General features: G+C 40.5%; 1 protein-coding gene across 3 annotated transcripts in view; it reads right to left on the bottom strand.

Moving 5' to 3' along the window:
• Window positions 1–1875: 1875 nt before the first annotated feature.
• The window catches only part of FCRL2 (Fc receptor like 2), a 35102-nt gene continuing 19691 nt past the window's right edge, over window positions 1876–17286 (bottom strand). For 2 of the 3 annotated variants that reach the window (XM_074389903.1, XM_074389902.1), the window contains 5 exons: window positions 6545–6572; window positions 5782–5867; window positions 5468–5533; window positions 3859–3887; window positions 1876–3762 (listed from right to left, as the gene is read on the bottom strand). In XM_074389903.1, the coding sequence (XP_074246004.1) occupies window positions 3727–3762; window positions 3859–3887; window positions 5468–5533; window positions 5782–5867; window positions 6545–6572 (245 nt within the window). In that variant the 3' untranslated portion in view covers window positions 1876–3726. Of the gene's footprint in view, window positions 3763–3857; window positions 3888–5467; window positions 5534–5781; window positions 5933–6544; window positions 6573–17286 lie in introns of those variants that run through there. The other variant, XR_012515041.1, reaches the window with a different exon arrangement.

Here is a 17286-nt window from a genome sequence, read left to right as displayed (position 1 = left end):
CTGTCCAGTCTATCATCAATGAGCATTTGGGTTGGTTCCAGGTCTTTGCTATTGTAAGCAGTGCTGCAATGAACATTTGTGTACATGTGTCCTTATAATAGAACGTTTTATAATCCTTTGGATATATACCCAGTAATGGGATTGCTGGGTCAAACAGAATTTCTATATCTAGATCCTTGAGGAATCGCCACACTGTCTTCCACAATGGTTGAATTAATTTACACTCCCACAAACAGTGTAAAAGTGTTCCTATTTCTCCATATCCTCTCCAGCATCTGTTGTCTCCAGATGTTTTGATTGTCCTCTTCACAAAACTGGAAAAAAACACCTTAAACTTCATATGGAACCAAAAGAGGCCCACTTAGCCAAGACAATTCTAAGCAAAAAGAACAAAGCCAGAGGCATCATGCTACCTGATTTCAAACTATACTACAAGGCCAGAGTAATCAAAACAGCATGATAGTTGTACAGAAACAGAGATATAGACCAATGGGACAGAAGAGAGGCCTTGGAGGCAATGCCACACACCCACAACCATCTGATCTTTGACAAACCTGACTAAAATAAGCAATGGGGAAAGGATTCCCTGTTTAATAAATGGTGTTGGGAAAACTGGCTAGCCATGTGCAGAAAGCAGAAACTGGACCCCTTCCTTACACACTAAAATTAACTCCAGATGGGTTAAAGACTTAAACATAAGACCTAACACCATAAAAACCCTAGAAGAAACCTAGGCAAAACCATTCAGGACATAGGCGTAGGCAAGGACTTCATGACTAAAACACCAAAAGCATTGGCAACAAAACACAAAATAGACAAATGGGACCTAATTAAACTCCAGAGCTTCTGCATAGCAAAAGAAACAATCATTAGAGTGAACTGGGAACCAAGAGAAAGAGAAAAAAAATTTGCAATCTACCCACCTGACAAAGGGCTAATATTAAGAATCTACAAAGAACTAAAACAGATTTACAAGAAAAAACAAACCCATTCAAAAGTGGGTGAAAGACATGAGCAGACACTTTCAAAAGAAGACATATATGAGGCCAAAAAACATATGAAAAAATGCTCATCATCACTGATTATTAGAGACATGCAAATCAAAACCACATTGAGATACCACCTGGCGCCAGTCAGAATGGCAATCATTAAAAAATCTGGAGACAACAGATGCTGGAGAGGATGTGGAGAAATAGGAACACTTTTACACTGTTGGTGGGAGTGTAAATTAGTTCAACCATTATGGAAGACAGTGTGGCAATTCCTCAAGGACCTAGATACAGAAATTCCATTTGATCCAGCAATCCCATTACTTGGTATATATCCTAAGGATTATAAATGGTTCTATTATAAAGACACATGCACACAAATGTTCACTGCAGCACTTTTACCATAGCAAAGACCTGGAACCAACCCAAATGCCCATTGATGATAGACAGGACACAGAAAATGTGGCACATACACATCATGGAATACTATGCAGCCATAAAAAAGGATGCATTCATGTCCTTTGCAGGGACATGGATGAATCTAGAAACCATCATTCTCAGCAAACTGACACAAGAACAGAAAATCAAACACCACATGTTCTCTCATAGGTGGGTGTTGAACAATGAGAACATATGGACACAGGGAGGGGAGCATCACATACTGGGGTCTGTGGCAGGGGATAGAGGAGGGACAGCAGAGGGTAGGGAGGTTGGGGAGGGATAACACGGGGAGAAATGCCAGATATAGGTGATGGGGGGATGGAGGCAGCAAACTACATGCGTGTTCTGCGCATGTACCCCAGAACTTAAAGTGCAGTAAAAAAAAATTATATATATATATATATATATATATATATATATATATATATGTACTCCACTGCATCATTCAAAGGTGGAACTCCACTGCATCATTCAAAGGTGGATTTAATGTTTAATACTTTTTTTAAAAATCTGTAATTTATTTCCATGGTTTTGATCAGTTTTGTACCTATAATAATTCTAAAGATAATTCAATCCAGAAGAAATGTTTTAACACAGAGTCTTATGATCACAGAAATTTTTTTAAATGGGAGTTATCAGTAAAATATTTCCAGAAATAAAGAAGAATTACATTGCATCTAAAATTTTCAATGAAAAAATATCAGTGAAAATGTACATTCACAGCCATAAAATTTTTTGAAAAAACACATGCACACAATGAAGGGAACAATAGGGTGTAAGGTGGGGATAGTTAATGGGCACAAAATAATCAAACGAATGATGAAGACCTATTACTTAATAGTGCCATTATAATCAATAATAATTTTATATTTTACAATCACTTAAATATTATAATTGAATTTTTTATGCAAAGGATAAATGCCTGAGAGGATGGATACCCCATTCTTCATGGTGTGATTATTACACATTGCATGCCTGAATCAAAACATCCCATGTACCCCGTAAATATATACACTTACTAGGTACCCCCCAGAATTTAGAATTTTTCTTTAAAAAACAAGAGAACAATAGACACTGAGGCCTGCTGAAGGGTGGAGGGTAAGGACTGAAAATCTACTATTGGGTACTATGCTCATTACCTTGATAAGAAAATAATCTGTACATCACATCCCTGTGACATGCAATTTACCCATATAACACCCCCACATATGTACCCCCTGAACCCAAAATGTAAGTTGAAAAAAAAAGAAAATATATATTCACAGAAAAAAAGGAAATATGATGGTATCAAATCCATAGAGTATTTATGTTTCATTCTTTACACTTACAAAAGTAATACAATAGTTTATTGCAAATACGCATATTTACTGTGTCAAAAAGCACATTTTTGCTACTATAGGCTTACCTTGGTGATAGTGCAGGTTCAGTCCAAGGTCACTAAAATAAAGCAAATATTGCAATAAAGCAAGTCATAAAGATTTTTTTGTTTCCTAGTGAATATAAGTTATATTTACACTCAAATCTATGCACATAAAGAATAAAATCTGGAGGAAATGGATAAATTCCTGGAAACACAGAATCTCCCAAGATTGAACCAGGAAGAGACAGAAACCCTGCATAGAACAATATCAAGCTCTCAAGTTGAATTAGTAATAAAAAGCTTACCAACCAACAAAAAAGCCCTACACCAGATGAATTCACAGCTGAATTCTACCAGATGTACAAAGAATAACTGGTACCAATCCTACTGAAACAGTGCCCAAAAATCAAGGAGGAAGATCTCCTCCCTAACTCATTCTATGGAGCCATCATCAGCCTGATACAAATATCTGGCAGAGACACGATGGAAAAAGAAAATTTCAAGCCAGCATTCCTGATGAACATATATGCAAAAATTCTCCACAAAATACTAGCAAACTGCATTCAGCAGCACATGAAAAAGTTAATACACCACGAGTCCTGTTCTCATCCCCTCATAGTAGGTGAAGGTGAGACCTTGTATCTCCTATTCATTCTTTCCTCAACTCTTTACTTACTGATTGCTTAAGAGAAGGTAGCAGAAATTTATTTGCACAGTGTCTGGATGTAGTAGCAGTTCAATGACTATTAATAAGTAAAAGAAGATATTGGAGAAGGAAAATGATCAGAACAAAAATGATGACAAGAGATGGCTCCCGAAGCACATTCTGGCTGTGGCAGGTGATAAGGCCCGAGCATTTTCGTAAGGTTTTATGGCGAGTCTTAATAATGCCCCATTCTCGTTGTTGATCTTCCCCTCTGGTTCCTCCAAGTATTATTACTTCTTCACAGAAGAGTAGATGACTTGGCAGTCCTGGGAGAGACATACAGGAATAAGGACCTAAGTGATCAAGGAAAGAAATACCGTGGACGAAAGAAAGATCAAGAACTTCCAAGGAGTCTAGCTCACCTTGTTCTCCAGAAATGTCCTGATGTTTGCTGTTAAGAAAAAAGTAATAGTTCTGAGCCCCTGCATTCTCACTTAGACCTCACTCCCAGACTTCATGCCCCAGAACATAGAACTACTATGCTTAGTGTGTGGAATTCCATTTTCTCCTGTTCTGTACAATCCTTCTTAAAGTTGTTAACGCTGAAGTCCTTCTAAGACTCTATCCATTGTCCAAGCCCTCCACCACTTACTAACAAAGCCCTTCCCTTCTCTAACGCAACTTCCCGTAGGTCGCTGTCTTTATATTTTTTTCTCCTTGATTTCTCTATTACAGTATCCTGCCAGGGCTGTTTCCTGCTGTTTCCCTATGTTCCTGTGTGGTTCACCTCACTATATAGAAGGAAATTGGAGCAGAAGCATAGATAACAGAAGACAGATTCTGAATTACACAGCATTTTGAGTGGTTGCAGGTGCTACTTAGTGATGTCTGCTGCTTTTCCCTTTCTTTCCAGGCATGCATAGTGGGATGAAATCTCTTTCCTTCTCCCGAAGATTTATAGCTAGAGGGCTTGGAAAATGAACATCCAGTGAAAATGAAGGCAAATTTTGATTCTGCTAGGCTGGTCAGATAGAGAAAGACAATGATAGGGTAATCAATTCGCTGTAGGAAGCCGAAGTGGCACGAATCTAAGCAAGGCGGGCAGAGGACCCAACTTCAGAGGAGAGTAGCTAGATGACCACTGACTAGGAAATCAGCCAAGCTGTCAACAGCCACTGGCTCCATCAGAGGCAACCAGGAACACAGAACAAAGGACAGCTTTTAGGGTTGTTGGAATAAGGGTTATAGTTTTAAGGGCACTGGGGCAGAAGCTTAAAGGACATTCCTCTGCACTGCTGCAGAACTCTACAATTCCTGCAAAGCTACATGGCAAAGTAAAAATTCTCTAGGTCAGGTTTATTCATCCAGTTACTCCTCCCATCCCATGTGAAGACTGCAGATCCTTCAAAAGAGACACTTTAATGACCTTGTTCACCTGAAGGAATTCCTCTTGGACTTTAGACATGCTCATTCTTGCCTGATTTCCTTCCTTTGCCTTGTATCTTAGATTCTCCCTGACTATCTAACCCCATTCAAATGAAGACTCATTAGACCATCTCCCTATTTTTTTTAAGTTTGCTTTCTTCACAAGAGAATATCTCCAGGTGTCTCTTGCTCCCTCCTGGATCAACAGATTTCATATCAAGGGCAAGCAGTGTATTAAAGTCTATCGCCAGGTGCAGAGGCTCACACCTGTAATTCCAGCACTCAGGGAAGCCAAGGCAGGTGGATCACTTGAGGTTGGGAGTTTGAGACCAGCCTGGCCAACAGGATGAAACCCTGTCTCTACTAAAAATATGAAAATTAGCTGGGCATGCCTGTCAGACCAACTACATGGGAGGCTGAGGCAAGAGAATAGCTTGAACTCGGGAGGCAGAAGTTGCAGTGAGCTGAGATTGCACTACTGCACTCCAGCCTGGGTGACAGAACAAGACTCCGTCTCAAAAATAAATAAATAAAGCCTCTATTGCATACAATGCATCACTTGCCTGCGAATATGCATCTGACAAGAACCATTTTACTTTTTCTCACCTGAGTCTTCTGGCTGCTGGATGCTCCTGACCTGAGAATAAACCACATCCATATCTACAGAGCCCACTGCGGAGAGAAGACAAGAGTTCACAGATGTTGGTGGCCAAGGGTTCAAACTTCACACACATCTTCCCAGACCCTGGCTTAATGATCTGGATTGGCTTCCTCCCAACTCCAATACAATTCTGAGAGAGTCATTTATTTATTGGGAATGGCTGGGCCTCAGGGGTTGGGGTGGCTAGACGGGTCTCTACTTCTGTCTCCTCTTTCTTTTCTGCCTCAGCCTCAGAGCCCCTCCCAGTGGAGAAACTCACCATTGGCATACACTGGCTGCAGCTCCTCCATGTCTGGGATTGGGCTGGAATGGGTGGATGCCTGAGGATTTGGCCTGGAAGCACCTCTGTGAGGAAGTGAATTAACTGCATGAGTCTCCAGGGCTGTGAGTGAGAACAGCGGGGAGACAGGCTGGGGAGAGAGCAGGTAGAAGTCATGAATCATGACTCTATGCTTGGGTGATTTTATGTCCCTTTTATAGACTACTTTGATTTGGCCAAAATGTTCCTCATCTTTGGCTTTTCCAAAAGTTATAGATAAGACAATGATATTGCTCCAGAATCATTTTCTTTCTTATAAACTGCTGTAAAATTTTGCCTGCCTTTTTCTCATGACTTTATCTCCTTCACTCCTTCTTGTACTCTGGACTTATATTACATACCTATAAGACAGTATGTCCCTTGAGGAAATAACATTTTATGTGTATTTTCATTTCTCTAAATACCTAACAAAAACTTACTTATTCATTATATGTATTCAATAATCTTAAATATATGAATTCATAAATTAAGTTAAATATATCTAATCCTATACAAGATAACACCTAGGCTCATGTGGACCACAATAAAACAGTGCCCTGGTGGTGTAAATGTAATGCAGCAGAGACAAGAGTAAGTATTATAGAAAGATGCCATGTACTTACATAGCCTCCATCTCTATGTACAAGCAGAGTTCAGTGGATATTTAAAACTGCGAATGAAGGAGACCTCTAGAATTAAAATTTTTACCAGAAAGAATTCTCACCTGGGTTCACTAGTTGCATAACTTTCTCCTGAAAAGCAAATAAAAGAAAATTCATTTAGAGAAGGAAGCTTTATCTCTTAAAATTTTGACATGACTTAACTGTGTATGATCAGCTGGTGAGACATAGGATATAGAAGAGTCATCCAATTGTATTTCATCTAAATGGCTACATATTTATTCCAACACAACTAGTTGTCAGAAAAACAATTCATTCTTTTTTTCCCCACTGATTTAAAATGCCACTTCAAATGGCAAACCCTGCCTGAACTGCGAAGTGCTTCTTGATTTTCTATTCTGTTCGATTGTCTCTTTGTTTATTCATGTACCTGTACAATGTTATTTTAACTATCATAAAATAACATATTTTAACCACTGATGACACTAATTTTATCTTATTACTCTTCTGGAGTAGATTTTATGCAGCCATGCTTAATTTTTGAAAGTTTTGTTTTTTGTTTTTTGTTTTTTTGAGACAGAGTCTCACTCTGTCGCCGGGTGCCAGGCTGGAATGCAGTGGCAAAACCTCGGCTCCCTGCAACCTCTGTCCCCCGGGTTCAAGCAATTCTCCTGCCTCAGCCTCCTAAATAGCTGGAACTACAAGCACACACCACCACGCCCAGCTAATTTTTGTATTTTTAGTAGAGACGGGGTTTCACCATGTTGGCCAGGATGGTCTCAATCTCTTGACCTCATGATCTGCCTGCCTCGACCTCCCAAAGTGCTGGGATTACAGGCGTGAGCCACCACGCCCGGCTAGCCATTCTTAATTTTTAAATGTTTGCAACACCTAGTCTGTAGCAGTGATCTTGGGGTTAGGCTGAATATTGACATTTGTAAGGCACACTAGGCCATCTCTTGCAGCATTTTGCTTTGCAGAGAGATGTAAAACAAGAAACGTAGCATTTCACCATCGATACATCAGCTGTGTCTTCAGAGGGAGTTCTCACAGTGATCCAGAAGATATTTTCTAATCCTCCAATTAATAGCTCAGGAAACAATGCCACTAATGCCATTAATAGCTCAGGAAACAGTGGATGTGTATAGGGGTCACCCTGGCTCAAAAGCTTCATGCTTCGTAGAAATCATTATCATTTGTAACACCTGTGAGCGTATGAGTGTAGCTTCCAGAGGTCACCCCTATAAGACACATGCTAAATTTCAAGAGGTACAGTGCACTTGAGGATGCTCCAGCTGTGCTTCCCATCAGGCTTTATAATCCTGGTCAAAGTCCTCCCAGTTTAGATGCAATTTGCCAATCATGGAAAATGCTGCTAGTAGCTCTGCTAATATTTCAACTTTGTTAGGTTTCACAGAAAACAGTGCTAGAAAATTGACTTTGATTTAGTTTGCCAAGGAGAAGGTAAAACTTCTTTATAATTAGCTTGTTTAGTCTTCAAGGACAGGAATGACCTCAGAATTGTCTACCAAGCCAAACTGTCATTAAAGCATGTCATATTCAAACACGTATTAAATCAGTCATATTCAAACACGTATTAAATCCGTCTATATGTTTCTAGCAACTCCTTGAAGAAATTATTTTAAAATGGACTTCAGAATAATTCTACTATCTAAGCACTTTTGAATAACAAAATCTGATGATACATTGATTCACAAAGAAAACCTCCAAAATATCTCAAAAATAGACATGATACAAATAATATTCTTTGATCATAATGGAACTGGTAATTCATAACAAAACTGAAAAAATTGACGTATGTCTATAATTTGTCAATTTAAAGGAAGCAAGTCTTAAGCAACTGAATACATATAAAAATATATAAGAAAAAACGGAAAACTAAATATCCAATTTGTTCAAAAGAATAAAACTAACAAAAATGAAAGGCAATAACTAACAAAGATGAAAGCAGAATTCTAGAATTAAAAAGCAAAATTGGTAAAACAAATAATAAATTCTAAGTTTTACCGTATAAGAGATAGAGGTGCTATCTTTCTAGATGATTACGTTTCAAAGGGACAGCTCCCAAGTCCTAGAGATAGACATTTCTGGGTTGTAAAACTGACAAGAGGCTAGGAGAAATTTGTTTCTCAAAGAGGCAGAGAAAGGATTTACAATTGTAAGTTTTCTAAAGTAAATAAGAAAAGGGAGATGAGGAGTCTATAGTCAATCCGAGGACAGTATTAAGGCCAGCTTGGTTCGGGGAGGAGTGCCCTGTGTGGACACATGCCTGAGGAATCTTAAGGAGCAAACTTCCTCTTGAAAAGCAGGTGAAGGAACATTCATTTCAGGGAAGGTATGATCATCTGCCTAAGGCAGGAGCTGCATATTTACAGGAGGGTGCAATGGTGTGTGAGTGTTCTTGTGGATGGATCTGAGCCCTGTGGAAGAGAGGCCTAGCTTGAAGCCATTTCAAAATCTGCCCAAGAGGACTGCCTGAAAGGTATGGGGTTCCAAAACGAGGGTAGAGGGGAAGGGGAATAAGGATCTAGATTCTTAGAAACTGAAGAGAGATGTTAACCGCTCAGCTGGAGAAAAATGAATCACCTGCAAGAAGGGTAGGTAATGTTAATAGTTGAGGGCTCTGGAGAATCCAGAAGCATCCCACCAAAATAAGAGCTGATTTTCTCAATCCAGCAAACTTGGAGAGTCAGCTTTGTTAGAGCCAGAGGAAATCAATTCCAACCATGGGGGCTTCAAAAACAGAAGCCAGTTGAGGAAAGAGAGAAACATCTGGCTAGAAAACTTTACACACTGCAGAAGGCTGACCTGAAGAGGGTCTCAGGTGAGTGGGTGGGTGCTTTAACTCTGTGATTCAGAAAGCTTTTCATCATTATTACAGGAGACCAAGCACACTGATTAATGAACAAGGACTCTTTGGAGAAACTACATTTTTGTTGTTGTTGTTGTTGTTTGCCTAAAATTACATAGAAGTGATACGGTTTGTCTATGTCCCCACCAAAATCTCATCTTGAATTCCCACATGTTGTGGGAGAGACCCAGTGGGAGGTAATTTCATCATGGGGCAAGTCTTCCCCGTACCGTTCTTGTGATAGTGAATTTACATCTTTTGTAAATTGCCTAGTCTCAGGTATGCCTTTATAAGCAGTATGAAAACCAACGAATCCAAGGAGTAAGTGGATAGACTAGGGCCTACCTGAGATTTCAAACAGAGTAAGGGAAAATATAAGCCCCTAATAGTGAGTGTGAATGGGCATCGGGAAGAGGGAGACAAAAAATTAGGTTTTATGGTTGCACTCCAAGAGTACCCTGGTTCAATGAATCAATTACAATAGCAAAAATCAATCAATATTTCAGGACTAAGCTTAGCAAGAAATGATGAAAGCCTATATAAGTAAAACCCTAAAATACTATGACTCAACATTTTCCAAAAGTAGACATGCTCTTGGATAGAAAAATTTCTCATTATAAAGCTGTCAATTCTTCCTTAATCTCAAAATTTAAGAGAATCCTAACAAAAACAATTTGAGAGATACTTGATTATATTGCTTGTGGGGAAAAATAAATAAGCAATAACATCCAGAAAAACTCTGTAAGAATAACATAGTCATGATGGGAACAACCTTGATAGAAGAAATAAATGTATTGCTATAAAGCAAAGGCATTCAAATCATACACACAAACACACATACACACATATTGACATACACACAAACAGAATAGAGCATTAAAGTTAGATCTGAATAGTATTTGATATTTAGTATAGCTAACTGTTTTTATCCACAACACTTCTGTCACTGGATTTGTGAGTCTTTCTTCCCCCATATCAGTCGGTTTTCCAACTCTTACAATACTAACTACAATTAAACTCAGTTCTGACGCTACTCAGAGTTAGTGTAGACCCCATAGGTAAAGGGCTGTGTCCCGCAAAACTGCCTTCAACTCCAGATGCCAATAATATGTCATGGGCTTCATAGCCTTCTGACCAAATGGTTGTAAATTGGGGATTCTCATACTCCCTCCTCAGTTTCAGTAATTTTCTATATAGAACTCAGAGAAACACTTCAGTTACTCTTAATAGTTTATTTTAAAGGATATTATAAAAGATGCAAATATAAAACCAGATGAAAAAAGTTAGGTAAGGCAATGTCTGGAAGTGTACTGGACACTGGAGTTTCCATCTCCATGGGAATGGGGTGCTCTACCCTCCCAGTACATAGATGTATTTACCAACTGGCAAGCTCTCCAAATCCCATTGTTTAGGATTTTTATAGTGCTCCCATTACATAGGTATGATTGATTAAATGATTGGCAACTGGTGGTTACATAAATCTTTAGTCCCTCTCCTGTCCTCAGAGGTCCACAGGTGGGGCTGGAAGTTCCAACCCTCTAATCACAAGGTTGGTGTTTCCAAAAACCAGCTCTTATCTTGAAGCTATCCAGGAGTCCCTCTGTTGAGACTCATCTCATTAACATACCAAAGATGAACTCTTCTACTAAGAACTAGAAAGGCTGGGCAAAAGAGTTTTAAAGTCTGTTTATAAGCATTGAAAAGGCAGTAAGATAGCGAAAATTTGCTGAGACAGGAGAGCAGAGAGGATCAGGGAGTGTGAGGATAAGCCCACCCAGCATGGCTTTGCCCTCCACCTGACCACACCAGAGCACACAGCCTAGAGACCAGGGAATTACACAGCCCAGTCCACCACCATGGTACCTAATCCTCATCCAGGAGGCCTGAGGTTGGATTTACCAATCCTGCCACTATCACCCCAACTGATGCCTACCCACATGCACCACCTGTCCAGCCTACCACAGCCACTACCAACACCAGTTTGCACTGTTTGGGACTCAGAGGGTAGTCCTGTCACTGTCACATGCCCAAGCCATGCTGGCTGCCCAGGAGCCTAGGACCCTTTCCCCTGCCTGGCCCAGCATTGCCACTATAGGTATGTGATTAAGTCACTTGGAGAAACAATAATTGGCAAACTTTTTGAATACCTTTTAAAAAGCATTCAAATTATTGGGGTCCCAGATGACAAAGACAGAATGAAAAGGTTAGAAAACCTATTTAATGAAATAATAGATGAAAACTAAAGTCTAGCAAAAGATTTAGACATCCAGATGTAAAAGCCTCTGAGATCTTCACACAGATACAATGCAAAAAGGTCTTTTCCATGACACACTATAATAAAACAGTCTAAAGTCAAATACAAGGAGAGAATTTTTTAAACAGCAAGAGAAAAGCATCTAATCACCTACACACACACACACACACACACACACACACACACACACTCAGTGATTCACACTAACAGTGAATTTCTCAGAGAAACCTTACAGGCCAAGAGAGAAATGAGATAAAATATTCAAAGTACTTTAGACCAAATTCTACCAAATGTATTAAGAACTAATACCAATCCTCCCCAAACCATTCCAAAAAAAAAAAAAAAAAAAAAAAAAAAAAAAAAAAATTGAAGAGAATGTAATTCTCTTTAACCCATACTGCAATGATAGAATTACCCTGATACAAAAACTGGACATGAATACAAACAAAAAAGAAAACTACCAGCCAATATCCCTGATGAACATAGACACAAAAATCTTCAACTAAATAGGGGAGGGGCTCAGAGAGAAAAACCTAACTTCTGGAATCGCTTGTTCCATGGAGCATTCGCTGATTCCAGAGAGGACAGTCAAGAGGCTTGTGCTTTTGAGAGTGTTGTGGGATTTAAAGACATAGTAGATTGGAACTCATGGTGTTCTATGTGGAAATTTTTTAAATGTGGCTTAAAATTCTTTGACAGTTCTCCCACTTAGAAGGAAAGTCTGTGCCCTCTCCACTGATACCTGGGCAACTGTGAAGCACCAGGACACAGTAACATTGTGGTGTAAGTGATGCGACATCATAATTTTTGAAATTAGTTGATTAAATGTATTGCAGCTTCATTACTACACTTGCTTTTGGAGCCTGAACCAGCATGTTAAAAGTCTGACTGCTTTGAGGTCATCATGCTGTGAGGAAATCCAGGTGATGTTGAGAGGCTGCATCTATGTGCTCTTATTGAGTCTCAGCTGAAGCTGGAACATATAGCCAGCATCAACAGCCAGATATGTGGGTGAAGATGGCTTCTTATGATCTATATCATAGATCCCAGAATTCAAGGAGTCTGTGCTCTTTTCATAAAGAAGGTGGCTAATACTAAATGGATAAATAAAAGAAAAAAGAGCACATTACATTGTTTTAGTTCCTTTAAATCTAGCTCCTCTTTACATTTTGCTCCATTCTACATAAGGTAATTATGTCTATTGAAAATTATTAAATGGTAGTTAAGAATTAGAATTTTGGAATGCTGGGAAGATGGCCGCCTAAGAACAGCTCAGGACTTCAGCTCCCAGTGAAAGTGCAGAGGGTGAGTGGACGCCGCATTTCCAGATGAACTCTTATTGCCCACAGACCAGGAGATACCCAGGCAGAGGGGTCGCCAGCGTCGCAGTCCCAGCCGGTGCGGCTGTTTTGGCCCCCGTGGGGCTGATTCCGCCCGCGCGGCTGCTGTGACCACTCCCTGTTGCTGCGGTTCTCCGTACAAAAGCCACTGGCTGGCCGGGCGCGGTGGCTCAAGCCTGTAATCCCAGCACTTTGGGAGGCCGAGGCGGGTGGATCACGAGGTCAAGAGATTGAGACCATCCTGGTCAACATGGTGAAACCCCGTCTCTACTAAAAATACAAAAAATTAGCTGGGCATGGTGGTGTGTGCCTGTAATCCCAGCTACTCAGGAGGCTGAGGCAGGAGAATTGCTTGAACCCAGGAGGCGGAGGTTGTGGTGAGCCAAGATCGTGCCATTGCACTCCAGCCTGGGTAACAAGAGTGAAACTCCGTCTCAAAAAAAAAAAAAAAAAAAAAAAAAAAAAAAAAAAAAGCCACTGGTCTGGGAGCCCTCTTAGCTGGCGAGCAGAGCCCTGAGACGGCAGAATAGCCCATTCATCTGAAATAGCGAGTCAGGCCAGGAGATTCCTAGGCAAAAAATCTGCCAGGAGCCGGCGCCGCAGTTCGAGCCGACTCCGTGAGTCGCAGCACGGGAGATCCTGGCGCCTTTTCAACAAGCGACCGGAACGCGGGGTCGTTCAACTTAAAAGAAAAGACTCTGAGTCAGGGAGCCAGGTGATCAGGCTCGGTTGGTCCCACCCCTCTACCCCCAACAACAACGAAAACAAAAACAGTAATTGGAAACCCTCTGGGTTGAGCCCTCCAAACCAAGCACAGCTGAACCCGGACGGTCCGGCTCCGTGGGGGAGGGGCTTCCGCCATTACTGAGACTCTCCACCACTACGAGGCAACCCGCCGTTGCCGAGGCAACCTGCCACAACAGAGAGAGTCCACCATAACAGAGGCGGGGCCACCATTGCCGAGACAGTTCTAACTACGCCCATATAAAAAGGACTGCAGGGAAGAGCTCAGGGCAGCTGGGCGGAGCCCACAGCAGCTCAGCAAAGCCCCTGCGGGCAGGTAGAGGCTAGGCGTGCTGCTAGCTGGGCGGGTCCGACCTGAAAGAAAAATCAAAAAAGGCAGTAGTGCAACGGAAACTCATAAAGCTCCAACTCCCTGGGACAGAGACAGACAACAGGTGGATAAACCCACAAAAATGGGAAGAAGCCAACACAAAAAGGATGAAAACTCCCGAAACCAGAACACCTCTCCTCCTAAAAGGGATCACAACTCCTCACCAGCAAGGGAACCAGACCGGATGGAGAAGGAGGGTGATGAAATGACAGAATCAGACTTCAGAAGGTGGGTAGTAAGAAACTACAATGAGCTAAAAGAACATGTTCTAACCCATCGCAAAGAAAATAGGAACCTTGAAAAAAGATTGGACGAACTGCTGACGAGAATGGACAGCATAGAGAGGAGTATAAGTGAATTGATGGAGCTGAAAAATGCAACACGAGAACTTCGTGAAGCATGCACAAGCTTCAACAGCCGAATTGACCAAGCAGAAGAAAGGATATCAGAGGTCGAAGATCAACTCAATGAAATAAAAAGAGAAGGCAAGAACAGAGAAAAAAGCGCAAAAAGGAATGAACAAAATCTTCAAGAAATGTGGGACTATGTGAAAAGACCTAATCTGCGTCTGATAGGTGTACCTGAATGTGATGAAGAGAATGAATCCAAGCTGGAAAATACTCTTCAGGATATTATCCAGAAAAACTTCCCTAACCTAGCAAGGCAGACCAATATTCAAATCCAGGAAATACAGAGAACACCACAAAGATATTCCTCAAGAAGAGCAACCCCAAGGCACATAATCGTCAGATTCACCAGGGTTGAAATGAAAGAGAAAATGCTAAGGGCAGCCAGAGAGAAAGGTCGGGTTACCCACAAAGGGAAGCCCATTAGACTCACAGCAGATCTCTCAGCAGAAACCCTACAAGCCAGAAGAGATTGGGGGCCAATATTCAACATCCTTAAAGAAAAGAACTTTCAACCCAGAATCTCCTATCCAGCCAAACTAAGCTTCATAAGTGAAGGAAAAATAAAATCCTTTGTGAACAAGCAAGCACTCAGAGATTTCATCACCACCAAACCTGCTCTACAAGAACTCCTGAAAGAGGCTCTACACATATAAAGGAACAACCAGTACCAGCCACTCCAAAAACACACCAAATGGTAAAAAAGCATCAACACAATCAAGAATCTGCATCAACTAACCAACAAAACAGCCAGGTAGCATCAAAATGACAGCATCAAAATCACACATAACAATACTATCCCTAAATGTAAATGGACTAAATGCCCCAATCAAAAGACACAGACTGGCAAATTGGATAAAAAGCCAAAACCCATCAGTGTGCTGTATCCAGGAAACCCATCTTACATGCAAGGATACACAAAGGCTCCAAATAAAGGGATGGAGGAAGATCTACCAAGCAAATGGAGAGCAAAAAAAGGCAGGAGTTGCAATTCTCATCTCTGATAAAATAGACTTTAAAGCAACAAAGATCAAAAGAGACAAAGAAGGACATTACATAATGGTAAAAGGATCACTGCAACAAGAAGAGCTAACGATCCTAAATATATACGCACCCAATACAGGAGCACCCAGATACATAAGGCAAGTTCTTAATGACTTACAAAGAGACTTAGACTCCCACACAATAATAGTGGGAGACTTTAACACCCCATTGTCAATATTAGACAGATCAACCAGACAGAAAATCAACAAGGATATCCAGGACCTGAATACAGACCTGGAACAAGCAAACCTAATAGACATTTACAGAACTCTCCACCCCAAATCCACAGAATATACATTCTTCTCAGCACCACATCACACCTACTCTAAAATTGACCACATAATTGGCAATAAATCACTCCTCAGCAAATGCAAAAGAACAGAAATCATAACAAACAGTCTCTCAGACCACAATGCAATCGAGTTAGAACTCAGAATGCAGAAACTAACTCAGAACCGCACAGCTTCATGGAAACTGAACAACTTGCTCTTGAATGTTGACTGGATAAACAATGAAATGAAGGCAGAAATAAAGATGTTCTTCGAAACCAATGAGAACGAAGACACAACATACCAGAATCTCTGGGACACATTTAAAGCAGTCTCTAGAGGAAAATATATAGCAATGAGTGCCCACATGAGAAGAAAGGAGAGATCTAAAATTGACACCCTATCATCAAAATTGAAAGAGCTAGAGGAGCAAGATCAAAAAACTCAAAACCTAGCAGAAGACAGGAAATAACTAAGATCAGAGCAGAACTGAAGGAAATAGAGACACAAAAAACTCTTCAAAAAATCAATAAATCCAGGAGCTGGTTTTTTGAAAAGATCAACAAAATAGACAGACCACTAGCCAGATTAATAAAAAAGAAAAGAGAGAATAACCAAATTGATGCAATAAAAAACGATAAAGGGGATATCACCACAGATTCCACAGAAATCCAAACCATCATCAGAGACTATTACAAACAACTCTATGCACATAAACTAGTAAACCTGGAAGAAATGGATAAATTTCTGGACACCTGCATCCTCCCAAGCCTAAACCTGGAAGAAGCCGAAACCCTGAATAGACCAATAACATGGCCTGAAGTCGAGGCAGCAATAAAGAGCCTACCACCCAAAAAAAAGCCCAGGTCCAGATGGGTTCACAGCTGAATTCTACCAGACATACAAGGAGGAGCTGATACCATTCCTTCTGAAACTATTCCAGACAATCCAAAAAGAGGGAATCCTTCCCAAATCATTTTACGAGACAAACATCATCCTAATACCAAAACCCGGCAGAGACTCAACAAGAAAAGAAAATTTCAGGCCAATATCCATGATGAACATAGATGCAAAAATCTTCAATAAAATACTGGCAAACCGATTGCAACAGCATATCAAAAAGCTCATCCACCATGATCAAGTAGGATTCATCCCGGGGATGCAAGGCTGGTTCAACATACGCAAGTCCATAAACGTAATTCACCACATAAACAGAACCAAAGACAAAAACCACATGATTATCTCGATTGATGCAGAGAAGGCTTTTGACAAAATTCAACAACCCTTTATGCTAAAAACCCTCAGTAAACTAGGTATTGATGGAACGTATCTCAAAACAATAAAAGCTATTTATGACAAACCAACAGCCAATATCATACTGAATGGGCAAAAACTGGAAGCATTCCCTTTGAAATCTGGCACTAGACAAGGATGCCCTCTCTCACCACTCCTATTCAATATAGTACTGGAAGTTCTAGCCAGAGCAATCACTGAAGAAAAAGAAATAAAGGGTATCCAAATTGGAAAGGAGGAAATTAAATTGTCT

Source organism: Saimiri boliviensis, chromosome 19 (assembly GCF_048565385.1).
Source record: "Saimiri boliviensis isolate mSaiBol1 chromosome 19, mSaiBol1.pri, whole genome shotgun sequence".
Lineage (NCBI taxonomy): Eukaryota > Metazoa > Chordata > Mammalia > Primates > Cebidae > Saimiri > Saimiri boliviensis.
This window is presented reverse-complemented; position numbering and strand designations above follow the sequence as displayed.